This window comes from Mauremys reevesii, linkage group 2, assembly GCF_016161935.1.
Source record: "Mauremys reevesii isolate NIE-2019 linkage group 2, ASM1616193v1, whole genome shotgun sequence".
NCBI classification, from domain to species: Eukaryota; Metazoa; Chordata; order Testudines; family Geoemydidae; genus Mauremys; species Mauremys reevesii.
In genome coordinates this window covers 136,432,388-136,448,662 of record NC_052624.1, presented here as the reverse complement: position 1 = coordinate 136,448,662, position 16,275 = coordinate 136,432,388, and the positions used below count along the sequence as shown (strand labels likewise).

The window sequence follows — 16,275 nt, the reverse complement described above, 5'->3', positions numbered from 1 at the left end:
AAAATCTCCAAAAATGTATCCACATTGGTGCAATAGACTTTGCAGGGAACCCTAAAGATTGACAAGGAAAGGATGTGGCAGGTGTATTGACAGAACTTGGTGGACTAACTTGCACACTGGCTGCCTGAACTCTGCTATTCTTTAGGTATTGTCATTCAGTAGCAGACACATTTACTTTGAATTTTTAAAAAGTAATCAACAGAGAATTGTTTGAAGTTTTGGTACATGAAAAAGGAAATCTGATCTTGACACACTAGGAGTGAAATTCACCAATGTGCACAAGGATGCATTGGTCTTGTGTTGGCCTTAAGTTCCGCTTAAGCCTCTGGAGCCAGATCAAAAGTCAGTAGTCAATAAGACTAACTTCTGTTGACTCCAATGGGCTTTGCATCAGGCCCATGGTGCTTTGTTCTCTCTATGTGAATGAAATACATAAACCCTACAACATGTTCTGAATGCAATTTTAAGATACTTTTAATCACAAATGAACCCTCCTCCCCCTGTGTAAACCCTTCAAGAATAAACCCAAAGGAAGCATGTTGAGTTATGATTTCTGATATTTGGAGTTTGTGTGTGTGTATTATCTATATTACCTTTAAAAACAGGTGCCTGTTTAACATATCCATTCATGCATTTGGTAGGTCTAAAAGTTACTCTGTTTTTGTTTACTACTGCCCTACTTCTCTCATTATCACTGAACAGCAGATTGAGTATGGTGAATGACAGACTATGATGCCCCTGAATAATATCCCAGAGCAGGAATCTTTCTAAACCTTGTTTTATGAACTTAGATTGCATATGGTAATCTTGAGCTGCATCAGACAGGGACACCTTGCCTGTGATTATCTTGCAGTTCAGACTGATTTTAAAAATGACATGACACGGAAAATTCTATTGAAAGAAAGATTTGATAAATTCTATTCACTTACACACCTATAGCCATATTTGAAGGAAGCAGCATTTGGCTTACTGTAAGTCATGAGCTCAAGGTCATCTGCTTTATATCAGCATTGAGAAGTTAACCAAATGTAATAATGAAAGAAGTATTTTAATGGGACTCCAACTAATCTAGGATTAAGCTCTATTGCATCATTTTAAAAGATGCATCTTTTGAAAAAAAAATGTATTGTATCACTTTTTTTTCTGATGGACTATTCATCTTGCACCAAGTAAAACTTAAAATCAACCAGGACACCTGTAGCTGTGTATAATAGCAAGTGAGGATATTCAAAAGCATTTATTTTTATTTAAAATGGCATTGGCATATGACAGATGTTATATTCTGCTTATGCATAGGGTATAAAGTATTTCCTGTTCACTCACTATCTCTAAACTCTCATGGAGTTCTGTGCCACGTGTGAGAGTTTATGGCAAAATATCTCTAGGGTCAGATTCAAATATCCTTACTGATGCTGAGTAGCACTTTATACTGGTACTCATTGTGAATGTGGGTAGCTGAATCCTGACCACAGTGATTTTGATTTGCCCTAAAATAATCATCCTTTTCCTCTGAATATGTGGATTGTGGATGCCAGGCTGTCAGGGGTTAATATGAAGAATTAGTCTAAATAAACTATCAATCTTTACACGTTTATTTTTTTTAAATTATTTAACTTTTATTACTGTTGCACCATTTATACAATTACATATAATTTCAATGCATCCATTGTACATTTTATTTTTCATTTGTTTTCCAATGAGTGGTGTGTTGGTGTCTGTGACACAGAATGGAAGAGAAACTGGAACTGCAATGAACGCAGACTTTTTCATTTCCACTGACCAATAAACAGAACTACAGGTGCACCCAACCACAGACATGCATTAACTCGTCATGAGAAATCTAGGTAGGCTAAGTAGGATGAGAATGCTGTTTACTCCCAAAAATATTTGGAGAGGAAGAAGAATTGGAGGATTGGCATTGAGAAAAATGTGGACAGCTAAGTGGGTTTTGTCTGAAAGTTGGCATTCATCCACTGCATAAAAAATATATCAAAATAAGAAAGGCTGTAAATTAAAAAAAAACACCCACAGAAAATACTGCTTTCATAAAGATCTGATTGCCTTGGCACAAGCCTAGCGGGCAGAATCAAAAGCATCACTCCCAAACCCCATTACAAAACGAAAAAAGTATTTTGATACATTGGTGGAGTGCATTTACAGCAGTTAAGATACAAAAGATGTGCTGTACTTTCAGACATCCATATTTTTCATTATTATTTTTAAATCCTGGCAGAAAGTATATTAGATATTTCCCCACAAAAATACTATTTGGATTCTTCCCCCCTCCCTTGCTCCCTCCCAACTTGATGGGACATCCTTTTTTTCCCCCCTGGGCAATACATATTGTTATTTCAGATCTGAAACAAGTTAGTATAGCTGAAAAAATTAAAAAAAAAAAAAAGACACAGGTTGTTTTAAGTGGTTAATTTCAACAGGCTGTCCAATTTAATCTTGCACTGCTATGGTTTGATCCGAATTAGTCGCTGGAACTTCAGAAGATTTCGCTTCCTCTGGTGGGGCTGCAGGCGCTGAAGCCTTGGGAGTAGAACTAGGTGCTTCTGTTGCAGCCGGGGTCTCCTTGGAAGAAGGTGCAGCCTCGCTGCTGCTAGGTTTTGAGTCTGAAGCTGGGGCCACATCACTTTTAGTTTCTTGCGCTGCAGGTGCTGTGGGAGCCTCAGTCTTTTTGGCTTCCCCTTCCTCTTTGCTCTTGTCATCCGCTTTACTAGTAGCTGTGGCTTCTGAAGGCTGGGAAACTTTTGCATCATTGCTGGGCTCAGAAGTTTTAGGTGCTTCACTACTGGCAGCAGGAGCAGAGGCTGAAGTCTGTTCCTCTTGCTTAGGTGCCAGTTGTTCACTGTTCTTCTGTGGCTCCACTTTTGCGTCAACAACGGCCTCTGGCTTCTCTGGTTCAGATTTCTGGACTTCTTCCTGGCTCACGGCTTTTTCTTTTTCCCCTTCTTTGTCTTCTGTCTTATTGGCAGCAACCTGGGACTCTTTATCACCCTTCTCCTCCTTGTTGTTCTCCTTCACTTCTGCGGTCTCTGTGGTTTGCTGGGCATCCTCATTCTGTTTTGGAGTCTCCTCTTCCTCAGTAGCTGCTCCCTCAGCCTTCTTGTCCTTGTCTTTAGCTTTTTCATCATTCACATTGTACCCCTTCTTCTTCTTGCTAAGTTTGCCTCCCATGTTTGGAGTTCTGCAAAAAAAGAGAAAAAAGATGGTTAACAAAAATCTCCTCAAAGCTAAATTCCTTACTACTTCTCACACCAGCAGCTGGAAAGTTTGGGTGCTGACTATTCCAGCAGAGAATGCAGTAACTTGATCACTGATTAGCTACTGGACACAATGATCCACTAGCGTGCCAAACACCTATCAGGGCACTACCTGCCCTGCCCCCAGAGGCCCTGCAATACTTGGGCCACCGGATCCTTAAATCATCACCCCATGAAGTCAAGAAGAATCAGCTGCTAGTGCTATTTATCCCTCCACTTTCCAATTTCTGTCAGGAGGAACTGAAAAGGGAGGAAGAGGAAGCATGCAACCCTATCCTCTTATGTCTCGGAAAGGTATTCAAGGGGAATAAAAGAAGAAGAGCTCAGAAGTACCATTCAAGTTAGACAAATACTAAATTTGAATCCTTACAAAGCCTAGCTGCTATATCCATCTCTGGCTAGCACAAAAATCCACTATTACTCAGTCCCTAACAAAACTTGTTTTGGATTTACTAGAATAACAGTGGTCACTGCTTCTCAGTGATTGAAATGAATCCATCACATACAAGCAACTTGACAGCACTGATCCATACTGGGGGGTGCTTGGTGTAACAAAAAACACAAACAAGTAGTGCATGTTCAGTAGCCAGATTTCAAATGTTAATAACTCAGCTATTTATATTTTGATCCAGAGCTGAGACCACAGGCCAAGTTTTAGCCTAGAAAGATTTTTTTTTTTACAGCCAACCTATAAACTGATTCAAACTGTTTTAGAATGAAAGTGCTGAGCCAACTAACAGTGACACTGAATGGATTTATGTTTTACCCAACATAAAAGACTGCATATACTTCACAACAATGTCCCATGACTTACATAGTTCATTCCCACTAAGAAGGCAGCTTGCCCAGTGGGTGTGGATGCACAGAGGACAAAAATGTGCACACAGATTCAAGTTTGATTAAGTGGACATGCCCACTACATTCAAAATTAAAATGGAATCAAGAACCAGGAAGGACTTTGGAATAAGGACTGACCTGGCTTATTGTGCAACTTATCCTGTTGTTCCTTCATATTGCAGCACATATGGTATGTAAGAATCTCCCACTGTTTTAATTCTGTCACATAAGGAACCTTATGAGCGGCAATACTTGGGCACAGCAGGTTGAGTTAAGAAACAGCAACGCTGACAACCTGAAATACAGCAAGGCTATTACCGCTCTTCTGATAGAGAGACAAACCCAATGTGGGGATTTTTTACATGCAGGTTTATATGTAGTACACAATGTAATATAATCTATTTAACCTGTTTAAAATGTTATATCTCTTTCTTACAGCCTCTCACCAAGATTTTTAAATGTACTAGTGATTGGATCCCCAACCTGAGTCACCTTAAAGAGATCCAACTTTCAGAACCCCCAAGTCCCTGCCCTTAGTCAGGCCCCTTTAAAATATGCCTCAAGCTGGACATGCAAAAGTGAAGGCACCCAACATCGCTCGTCATTTCTGAAAATCTTGGCTTCTGTCAATAAGTGTCTACATCTGTGTTTGATGTGAGGATTTATATCTTTTTGGTAAGGCGTAAAGACAAGTCTTAGCTAACAAGATCTTTAATCCTGAACTGTACATTGAAATACAAATTTGGTCTGGTTAAAACAAAGCAGAGATTGAAAGGTGATGTCATTATTAATGGGCCCCCAACTTGAAAATCTACTCTCTGTCTGAAAAATATTTACTCACTATTGTTACCAGTAGTACTACTGGTGCAACCTGGAGATCATCATAAATGAAAGATTAGAGCGGGGAAATTCTCTCTTTCAGTTTTATATTTAGAAGACAGCGAAATGTACTGTCAAGTTTCCCTTGTTTGGGTGGTTCTTTCGCACAGCTATAGGGGAGAAAAAAATATATGAAATGTTTTGTATTTTTCCATTCACAATTATTAGGGAAAATCAGGGGCAGATATAATATCAGGAATTACTCTTAAGCCATTTTTAAAAAGTGACTAGCTTTCAAGTTGACTATGTCCCTTTAACATCTTGGTCTTCCTGAAATTCCTTTTACAAAAATCTAATTTAATTTGCACCACCTATACTCTTTTTGTATTTCTCCTAGCTTGGGAAATGAAGATAACCTAGAAAAAAATGAAAGTGAAACTGACTAGTCAAATTCTACTCTAGCACAATCCTGCAATGTTTATACAGTATTGTAAAGAGTGTAATATGTTGTTTCCTTGACATCTTTCTATTAGCATTTTACTGCAAACACAAATCTAATTTTAGGGCAGAAGTTGAACTATGAGTGTCCCTTTAAGATACAACAGCGCTCTATATCAAATTTTACTAAAATAGTGATAACATCAACTCAGGGGTGCGGGGGGAAATAATCCATTCCATCCTTCTGCATGGTGGCCAAGATACCCATCCTACACTCAAGTTATTCATAGATTCATAGATTCTAGGACTGGAAGGGACCTCGAGAGGTCATCGAGTCCAGTCCCCTGACCTCATGATAGGACCAAATACTGTCTAGACCATCCCTGATGATAGACATTCTAACCTACTTTAAATATCCAGAGAGAGATGGAGATTCAACCTCCTAGGCAGTTTATTTCCCAGTGTTTAACCACCTGACAGTTAGGAACTTTTTCCTAATGTCCAACCTAAACCTCCCTTGCTGCAGTTTAAGCCCATTGCTTCTTGTTCTATCATTAGAGGCTAAGGTGAACAAGTTTTCTCCCTCCTCCTGATGACACCCTTTTAGATACCTGAAAACTGCTATCATGTCCCCTTCTCAGTCTTCTCTTTTCCAAACTAAACAAACCCAATTCTTTCAGCCTTCCTTCGTAGGTCATGTTCTCAAGACCTTTAATCATTCTTGTTGCTCTTCTCTGGACCCTCTCCAATTTCTCCACATCTTTCTTGAAATGCGGTGCCCAGAACTGGACACGATACTCCAGTTGAGGCCTAACCAGTGCAGAGTATAGCGGAAGAATGACTTCTCGTGTCATGCTCACAACACACCTGTTAATGCATCCGAGAATCAAGTTTGCTTTTTTTGCAACAGCATCACACTGTTGACTCATATTTAGCTTGTGGTCCACTATAACCTCTACATCCCTTTCTGCTGTACTCCTTTCTAGACAGTCTCTTCCCATTCTGTATGTGTGAAACTGATTTTTCCTTCCTAAGTAGAGCACTTTGCATTTGTCTTTGTTAAACTTCATCCTGTTTACCTCAGACCATTTCTCCAATTTGTCCAGATCAGTTTGAATTCTGACCGTGTCCTGCAAAGCACCATCTGGTGATGTTCTACCCATTTCCTATCAGATTTTGAAATGCAAACCCCATTAATTAGTACATTACTTGACAAGTAGCACTGATGTGCCATTTCAGTCCTCATTTCTTCAGATTAGCATATTACCACTGATCTCGATGGAGGACCATTCATTTTTAGCAACCTGGACAAAGGACCTTTCTTCAGAGAGGTAGATTTCCTGCTGTTGTATCAACAAGGCATATGCACAGTCTCACAGTGGCTCCCCTGTATATGTTCAGTTGAAATTGGAAATTATAATCGACAGTGACCTTTCAGGTCTCAAGCCTCAAACAGGAGAGTAATCACAAGGAAACTATTTATGTGAGTAATGGGGAAATGTGGAGTCCCACAATGGTAATGTATCTTAAGAGCCTTATGCTGAGAAGTAATATGCTATTCCCAAAGAGATTGAAAGGTGAACCACTGTAAAAGGATTCTAACCCTAGATGAACAATACTGGAGGATTCTAAGGACTACTTTTGTTGAAGGAAATTCAACCTCTTAGTTATTTAAAAAAAAATTAAAAAAAAAAAAGGCCAAGGACTTTGTTTGCTGTCTGATAACATCATGGCCTCCCCAATTCTCACTACTTATTAGTCTAGTCCATCGATTTCAGCTCCAGCACTTCTTATAGAAACAAAAGGCGGTTTACATGCTCATACAACTGGTGAGCTTCAGAGGGTTTTTGCAATTCAGCAGGAACAGAGATTTATACCAGAACTGTGTGCACTTCCAGATTTCCAATCCCTAACTAAGCCTCTATTTGTTTTCCAGTACTAGTGCCCAAATACCATGAGCCTAATTTCATTTTCTGCACCTTCTGTATTTTTCCAGATTTTACTATAACATGTATTGCAATTTGCCAACCTTACTTTTTTAATACAAATTATTGTGCTCTGAATACTGCTGGTCACAAAATGCTCTAGGGTAGAGGTCCCTCAAGAAGCAGAAATACATGCTTAAAGGATAAATGAATGCCCAAGAACCTATGAAACAGATTTTATTTGTTCTGATGTATTTTCTGTGTGGTTCCTGTGCCCCAGATTTATCTGCAGCCAATCGGTATTATGCATTAGGACAGAAATGTGGGGGAATGATGTATAAACTATTTTCAGATCTATTTATAGATGCTTAGAGTTTAAAATGGACTGCTACTTTCCAGCCTTGAGAATAAGCTAACCAAAGCAGATAAGGGTTTTTTAAAAAAAGACAGATCACTCTGGAATTTGTAGGCCAGCTTATTAGACAGCTGTTTCCTAAGCTAGTAGGTATTGCTACCAGTCATGCAGTAACAGTCATTTACTTAATTGAAAGTGCTGCATGAAGATCACTCATCCTCTCAGTAAGTTTTCCAGTTGCCTTGTTTCTATTCATTTTATAACCAAAGAGACTGTTGCTTTTCCTTTCCTGTCTTATCAGGCTATAACACAAAATGAGGACATAGGAACCATCAGTGCTACCATGGAGGTGTATTTGTGCTGTAGGTAAAGATGGGATTTGATGTTCTTCTCCCCAACCCATCCTACCTTCCGCTCAATTACTCTTTCTCTCAATGCACCAAGTCCCCTCTCGCTTTCTATTTCTGATTTCCTCCTCCAGAAGTGGGTCCTTATTTCTGTTACCATTGTCTGAAGTGAGTGCTATTATCCCCAGAACCCTTACCACCAGTTCTAGCCATGATTCAAAGAAGACTCTCAGTATAGTGTAAAGAATCCTGTGGTACATCAGACACAAAAGGCTCCTGCTGCACATAACTGAACAGAATATTAAAAAAACATTTAGAGCAGGAACCAGAGGGGAAGAAACTTAGCAAGCAGAATTCAAGACTGGTCTGTTGGTAAGAGACTACAGCAGAGATCATGATATCTGGTGTCATGTAACCATGTGTCTAATGTATATACAAGGCTTCCTCTTGAGACCATTCCCATACAGTATTGTACTATTGAAGGGTCAAATACTAGCTTTAATATCCACATTTGAGTCAATTCAAACCAAAGGCAAAAAAGATTCCTTAAATATACCCTTAAATTTAATGACATCTTAAATCTTAAATTTACTGACAACATCCCAAGGTTTGCTTTATTTTTGACCACCACACAGAGACCCTTCTGGTATGAGAGAGAAAAGGAGGAGAAAAGACTCATTTATGGAAATAATGCTGGTTTTAGATGGTCTCATTATGAGAGCCAGGAGCAGGTATTGTTTTCATGTTTAGGCAAAGAAAATGGTGTATGTTCAGAGACACATTCATAGCTTCCATTGACCTAAGTGGGAGCTGTGAGTGCTGAGCATTGCTAAAAGTCTGGCCACTTACTGCAATTCCTAATGTGGGTTTGAGTGCCTAAATTTAGGCAACCAGGTTCAAAAATCTAGGTGCAACTGACTACACTGAAAAATGTGCCCCATGACATTCTGGGAAGAAAAACAATCTATTCTAAAGAATAATCTATTAGATCATGTTGACTCAAGGATCAAAGCCACCCCAAATGAAAGGTGAGAGAAAGCTGATGCACATGTACAAGTAGAGGCCTTTGCCCGGCACTTTCCAGTGTGCCAACTGTGTAGCCCATTTTTTTTTTTTTTTTTTTTTCACTTCAAAAAAAAAAAAAAAAAATATGAGACATACATTACAAGTACATTTATTATTATTATGTTGTTGTGTTGTGGTAGCATCCACAATATGCTAAACACTGTCTGTGTATCTGGGAAGACGGTCCTTGAAGAGTTTACAAATCTACAGTGGTTAATATCATAACTGCTTGAGCTACAGTTGAAAGATATTGGCCTCAAGCCTCAAAATACATGTTTGGATCAAAACACTCCCCAAAGTTTGAGGGGTTCGCAAAATCCAAAGTTTGGGTTTGGAACTCTCTCTAGCTGTTACCAGCTGAATGTGGTGAAATTTAATTTGTGTAATCAAACACTCTCAAAGAGAGGGACAGTTTATATTGTTGTGAAGAGGTCCCTTGAATTTTGATGTCTGTGCTCTTCCATTGCTGGAGAGAAACAGGAAAAGCAAAGTAGTATATAGGCTGTTTCTGTATGAGTAGTGAACAGCAATAATTTTCTGAAGATCCAAAGCAGTAGCTCAGCCAAGTAGAGTGAAGTAAAAGACTTACAAGCTGCACCGGAGATAAAAAGCATTTCAATCCATTCAGAATTTTTTCACTGTAGTGTTGAAACATTAAGAAAAAATAACCCGTCTGCAGATATTGGAATGAAGATGTTCTAAAAGAAGATCAGAGTATATGTATAGGCTTTGTTCAACTCCTTCTAAAAGCTTCTTGGGCCAGATTTTTAAAAATCTGGGACCTCATCACCCTGAAGTTTTCTATCACTCCCAGAAAGTAGCACCAGAACTGAGTTTATTTTAAAAAAATTCATTTTTATATCAGTAAATTAGCAAGTATCCTTCCCCCCTCCCCTCTACATACTGTCAAACACTCCCCTAAAATGGAATATACATGATTAGCTGGATACCTAGGATGACAGCATCACAAAATGTTAAATCTAAGATCATGGATTATAGTAATGTATTCACAGAATAGAATGTTTAAAAAATTCAACTGGTCTTTAAATAGGCCAATATAACTGAAAAAAGTACAGTATAAAAATCTGACTGAGCAGTTTTTAAGAGTCATAATTAAATTGTGCCTCTATAATGAAATTGCATCCTTCTGAAAAAAAGTCAATAGACCTCTCTCTTTATATAACCATCTGTTTCAGGGTTTCATCTATAAAGTTATGACTTCCTGTATACACATACATATTTTATATAAAGCATCATTCAGTAAAAGCCTTCACATTGCAGCAAAGGGTCAGATCATTTAATGAGCGACCAGACTAGGATTGACCATTACCAACATCATTAATAGAGAGAACTGTACATTTCCAGGATGGATGGAAGGCTAGAAAGACTACAGGCTGGAAAGGCTATGACCCCATAAACTAAGAGTCTGCTTCTGAGAAGAAACTACGCACCCAGAGTTCCCACTCACCTTCAGTGGGAGTGTGGGGTGCTCAGCACTGCCAAAAATTAAGCCCCAAATCCCACTTCAGGAAAGCACTTAAGAATCTACTTAAATCCCATTGAAGTCCATGGAACTTAAGCATGTGCTTAAGAAACTGAGGCCTAAACTAGCACATTTGGCATACCATAGAAGAATGAAACTAACCTTCAACAGAATATTTGGAGGAAGTAACAGGTCAGTTTCAGTCATACCAACTACAAAAATCAGCTGCCAAGCTACCTCAGCATCAGCTACTTCCCATCTCATTCCCAGCTTTAAGTATTGTACAACAAAAGTCTACAATTCAAAGCAGAATTTTAACATTGCAAAATAAATAGATAGGTACCCTTCCTGCAGGTTACCCAGCCAACTGCCATTTAATAAAGGCATTGCAACAAACTGTAAGTAATCAAACATTGATGGAGCTCAGTAATTCAAAGACTTGCTATACTCATGTTTTTAGAAAAAGCCATAGATGTTTAACATAAAAAAGAGTGTGTATTAAAAACTTAGTTCTAGTGTTTAAAGCATTCAGTCAAGAAGTAGAGTTATATATACATTTAGGGCCAGATTTTCACATGTACCTCAGCACCCAACAGCTCCCACTTCACACTTTTGAAAATCTGAAAATTGGGATCCTGATGGTCTACTTCTATTGCAATAGAAAAAAAAATTACTAACTTGCTTTTGCACAAGGTATACAACAAAACCTAGGTTAAAGTACCAACGAGTCTTTCTGCAATTCCCACCACCACCAGTACAGGGAAATGAAGTGACTAGTCCAGGGGCGGGCAAACTTTTTGGCCTGAGGGCCACATCGGGGTTCTGAAACTGTATGGAGGGCCGGGTAGGGAAAGCTGTGCCTCCCCAAACAGTCTGGCCCCCGCCCCCTCCTCCTCCCTCTCCCACTTTCCGCCCCCCTTAGAACCGCCAACCCATCCAACCCCCCCTGCTCCTTGTCCCCTTAACACCCCTCCTGGGATCCCCACCCCAACCCCGATCCACCACCACCCCTGCTCCCTGTTCCCTATCCACACCCCTGCCCCCTGACAGGCCCCCTGGGACTCCCATGCCTATCCAACCACCCCCTGCTCCCCATCCCCTGACAGCCCCTTGGGACCCTCAGCCCCTTATCCAACCCCCACCCCGCCACTCCCCACCCTGTTACCATGCCGCTCAGAGCACCAGGACTAGCAGCTGTGCCCCCCGGCCGGAGCCAGCCACACTGCCGCACAGCCTAGAGCACCGGGGCAGCCCGGCAGCTCTCGCAGCTGCACTGCCCGGCAGGAGCTCGCAGCGCACCACCCAGAGCACTGGCAGCACAGCGAGCTGAGGCTGTGGGGGAGGAGGGACAGCAGGGGAGGGGCTGGGGGCTAGCCTCCCCGGCTGAGAGCTCAAGGGCCAGGCAGGACAGTCCCGCAGGCCATAGTTTGCCTGCCAAAGTCAACAGAAGTCTGTCAGGGTCAGATTCCCAGTCCTGATCCTTAGCCAAAAGCCCATGGCTCCCCACCCATTCACATTTATCCTCAATCACCCTTATGCTAACCCTGACCTAACGGCTTAACGTGATGGAGATGATTAAGGTTGCCCTAGCTCAAGTTCAGGCTTCTTAAGACAAAGAAATTAAGCAGCTTTGAGAAATTTTAGTTGTCAAAGTCTGGAGGTATATGACCAAATTATGCTCTTAGTACATTGATGTATATATGAAATAAATCCATCAACATCAGTGGAGTTAATTACATGGCTGTAACAGAACAGAAGGTGGCCAGCAGTCTCCAGATGCCCCAAATTGTTCCATTTAAGTCCTTAAAATCTAGCAATTGCATTTGTTTATTGCAGTGGGAAATAGGATAATAAAATGAGAGATCCTTGACTTTGGCCATCATTGAGTAAAGCGTCAGCCTGTTTCTTATACTGGACACAAAGATCTTTTTTGCGCTTCCTCAGGCTGCATACACTCCTGCCGCTGGTACTCTCTCCCCTCTTCCTCATGGGCACTGTTTCAAAAACGTCATGAATTTCCAGGTCTGGTAAAAACAGCAAAGAATCCTGTGGCACCTTATAGACTAACAGAAGTCTGGTAAGGAACTCTATTGTAAGGGGAGATATCCCTTAAAATACAAAAGCAGTGGTCACCTAATTTCCCACATGCCATATTAAGCAGATATAGGCCGTCCTTTGTTCCTTTTTGAAGCTGACTTTTTTTTCCATGGGCAAGCCAATATGGCACTACCAGCAGGTAGTATCTCAAAACTAGGTGTTTAGCTCTCAGATGGATAAATTTCACTCTTACTTCTCTCCTTGTAGAAGTGGAGTGTGTCTCCCCCATAATTTTTAAAAATACAGCTCCGATTAATTATTGAAGGTAATTTACTATTCCCCACATACCGACACACTGCGATACATTTAATTTCTTCTGAAAAATACCAACAGAAGAGCCAGTGCAGGGTCATGTAATCCCTTGTAGATTATGGAAAATGCTGAGTGAGGATTTATTTGGATATGGGCAAAAAGATTCTGTTAAGAGATATTCTAAATTCATGGAGATGTTATTACTATCAGACAAAAGCAGAGTGACAATGATCCATCTAAAAATCACAATATGTAAGAAATGGAATATCAGAAGTCCTGATTATTGATAATAGACCCCAACTGTCAAATGCAGAGTTTCAAGAATTTGCCAAGTTCTATTAGTCCAAATACAACATCTCTTCATATAACAATATCCACAAGGTACTGAATAACCAGCCCTCCGGGGAATGGACAATTATAGCTAGAAACCAAAATAAACCCCTCCCACACACGGCAAAACTATCAGTATTGTGGGAACAGGTCAAAAAGGAAAAAAATACATGAGATATTGTCCAGATTTATTTGAAATGCTTGATCTCAGGTACTTGTTGATACAGTAATGAAAAATAGGTGAGGAATCTATTATTCAAAGAACAGAGATGAAACTCTGTCTCAGGGCCAGCAGATTCATTAAAAACACTAGACTTGCCAAAACCACCAAATCCAATTAGCACCAAACTGAAATCACATGTAATCTGCTCAAATGAGTCATGGTCATCCCCACGTCTGGAGAAAGCCAGCCAGCTAAAAAGTACTCAAATAAAGTATAACTGATCAATTAAGTGACTGAAATATTTCAAGATATACTGATCAAGTGTGTTACTTCAATATTAAGTGTTGAAGTGGAATTAAATTAGTTAAATATACATATGTATTTCAGATTATGGTAGCCTTGGCTCAAATAGCAACATTCTTCAAGCCTTGCTAATAGGTTGTTCTGCTCCATGTAACATGGCTTGTTGGCCTAATGCTGCAAGGTCATTTAGTTTTCCCAACACCGTTCACGTTTCAGGAGCCCTTTCAATGGAATAGCTGAATATTGTAGCCCGTATGGTCACTGAAGACATAATATACTTGGCTTCAGAGACTCAAACTATTTTGGTCTTAAGAGAAGCCATAGAAACAAGCAAGCATGTTTGATTCTATCAGAGGAAACCAAAAGCTCAAGGTGTTTGATTTTGTGGTTTCATATTATTTGTCACCTTGTATTCAAGTCATATTGGTCTGGTACTGTACAGCCTGGGCCCTGTTTTCTCTGATCGCATCATTTGTTGCAGAATCCACAACTTGTTGTAGAATTGTACTCCAGAATGTAACCCATCATTCATTACTATTTATTTTTGGACCAGGTCCAGATTGTGGTAGATATTACACAAACAATAAAAAACAATCCTTGCCTCAAAGAGTTTACAATCCAAGTATAAAACAAGAACAGAAGGATTACAGGGGGGTAAAAAGAAGCAATGAAACTATATTGGTCAGCATAATACACAGTGGTCTTTAAAAAAAGGTTATGTTTCTAGTCTTATGGTTGCAAAGAAAACCTTGAATACATGAACACAGTGTAAACCAAATGTGCCTTCCTGAGCAAACAGGCACCCTGAAACAACAGCTCTGCTAGGTGTGAACTGCTGCATTAACCTCACTGCATTTTCTACAACAGAGAAGTCATCTTTAAATGTCACCATTGTTAACTATTGCACTACCGTGGATTTTAAACAGAATCAACTAATGTGTTTGCCATGCAATCCCAGACTGCCTCCAGTGACTCTCCATGTGCCAAAAATGCACCAACTGTCACCTGCACAACTGCCAAAGACTCCAATTTCCTCCCCCATAATTTCCACAAGGCAGTTATGCGTTGTCCACACAAAAGATTTGGCACATGGAAAACTGTAAAGTGAAGGAACAGCATAAGACATTATTTTAACAAATACTGTGCACGGGCTGAATTATTCATCTTTATGTTTAATTCATTCAAAACTTCCCTTTTTAATTTAAAACAAGCAGCCACAGAATTTTCAGTTTGCTACATCAGAGTGCTGCAGAATTTAGGAAACTTGCTACACAATGGAGGTCCAGCTTGCCATCAGCTATGCAAGATGTTGGCTACAGTACTGGATGTTTCAGGTTACGGGATCATTTTCTTTTGTCAGCTTCCAATAAAAGGGCCCTTTGCACCAAATTAAACATTGCAAAAATGTATGGCCAAAAAGTCAGTCTGCCCCAGACCAGAGATCTTAATCACACCATTGTTCACAATTGGAAGCAAGGGTTTTGACAAACTCCTTCTTTTCAGAGGATTTTAATAGAAATAGATTTTACAAGAAAACCTTTCTGAAAACAATTTTGTTTGTCAGGTCTTTAACAATAAACTAAAACAACAGCCAGAAATTGGCACATTCCTTTTGCATACTAATTACAAGCTGCCATATTGGTTTGTTTAGTGTGCATTTCTCCCCAAGAAATATTGTTTAATAATTTCACAACATTAGCCAAAGCTTTCAAACCATGATGCCTAATATTAGGCACCTAAATCTGTATTTGGACCTCTAAATAGAAACGGCCTGGTTTTCAGAGGTGCTGAACACCCACAGCTCCCAATATGGGTCAGAGCCAAAGAATTTTCCCAATTAGTCGTGAAAAATAGAGCTGGTCAGAAAAATTCCAATGAAACAGTTTTTTGTTTATTTGCTGATTTGTCAAAATCAAAACGTTCCACAGAGACATATTTCAACAAAGTTCCTCTAGAAACCAGACAGGGTTCCAGGCCAGCTTCCATTTATGGCCAAACCACCTCTCTAATACTTAATATATACAATCCAAATGTCTAGCTAAAGAAATATTTAAGATAACAAGAGCCTCAATGCTTCGGGACAATTCCATCTTCACAAGTATTCTATTCATATTGTGTCCCTCCCATGTATCCTGCACCCACAATTATTGACACATCTCTAATATGTACTTGCCAATCTTATCTTTTGGATGTCTGAAACTGGGCACCCAAAATCACCGGTCACTTTTGAAAATACAGTATAAGGCTTGGGTCCAGGCAGCAGCCAGAGCTGAACAGGAAGTTGTGGGATGCAGCACTGGGGAAGAGCAGAGATGTGGTGAAGACCTCAGTTCTTGAGGGACTCCTCAGAGCACTCTGGTACCTCTGTGTGCTGGGAAATGAGGGCAGCACTTCCAGCACACACTGCCCACATTTCCCTACCCTCCTCCTGAGCAACCGATGTGCAGTCTTAACTCAGCCCACAAATACAATACACAAGCTTTTTTAGAAAGTGATGTTAACAACCGTTCCCTCAAAAGAATGTATGTTTTGGGATCTAAGTAATTTGTTATTATATCCCTTTAATGTTTCTCACTTACAACTATATGTAAC

At 39.9% G+C, this 16,275-nt stretch overlaps 1 protein-coding gene across 3 annotated transcripts in view; it reads right to left on the bottom strand.

The window, feature by feature from the left end:
- Positions 1–1,595: 1,595 nt before the first annotated feature.
- BASP1 (brain abundant membrane attached signal protein 1) overlaps positions 1,596–16,275 on the bottom strand; it is a 68,764-nt gene continuing 54,084 nt past the window's right edge. For 2 of the 3 annotated variants that reach the window (XM_039526790.1, XM_039526789.1), the window contains one exon: positions 1,596–3,193. In XM_039526790.1, coding sequence (XP_039382724.1) covers positions 2,446–3,183 — 738 coding nt within the window. In that variant the 5' untranslated portion in view covers positions 3,184–3,193 and the 3' untranslated portion in view covers positions 1,596–2,445. Of the gene's footprint in view, positions 3,194–11,119; positions 11,165–16,275 lie in introns of those variants that run through there. The other variant, XM_039526791.1, reaches the window with a different exon arrangement.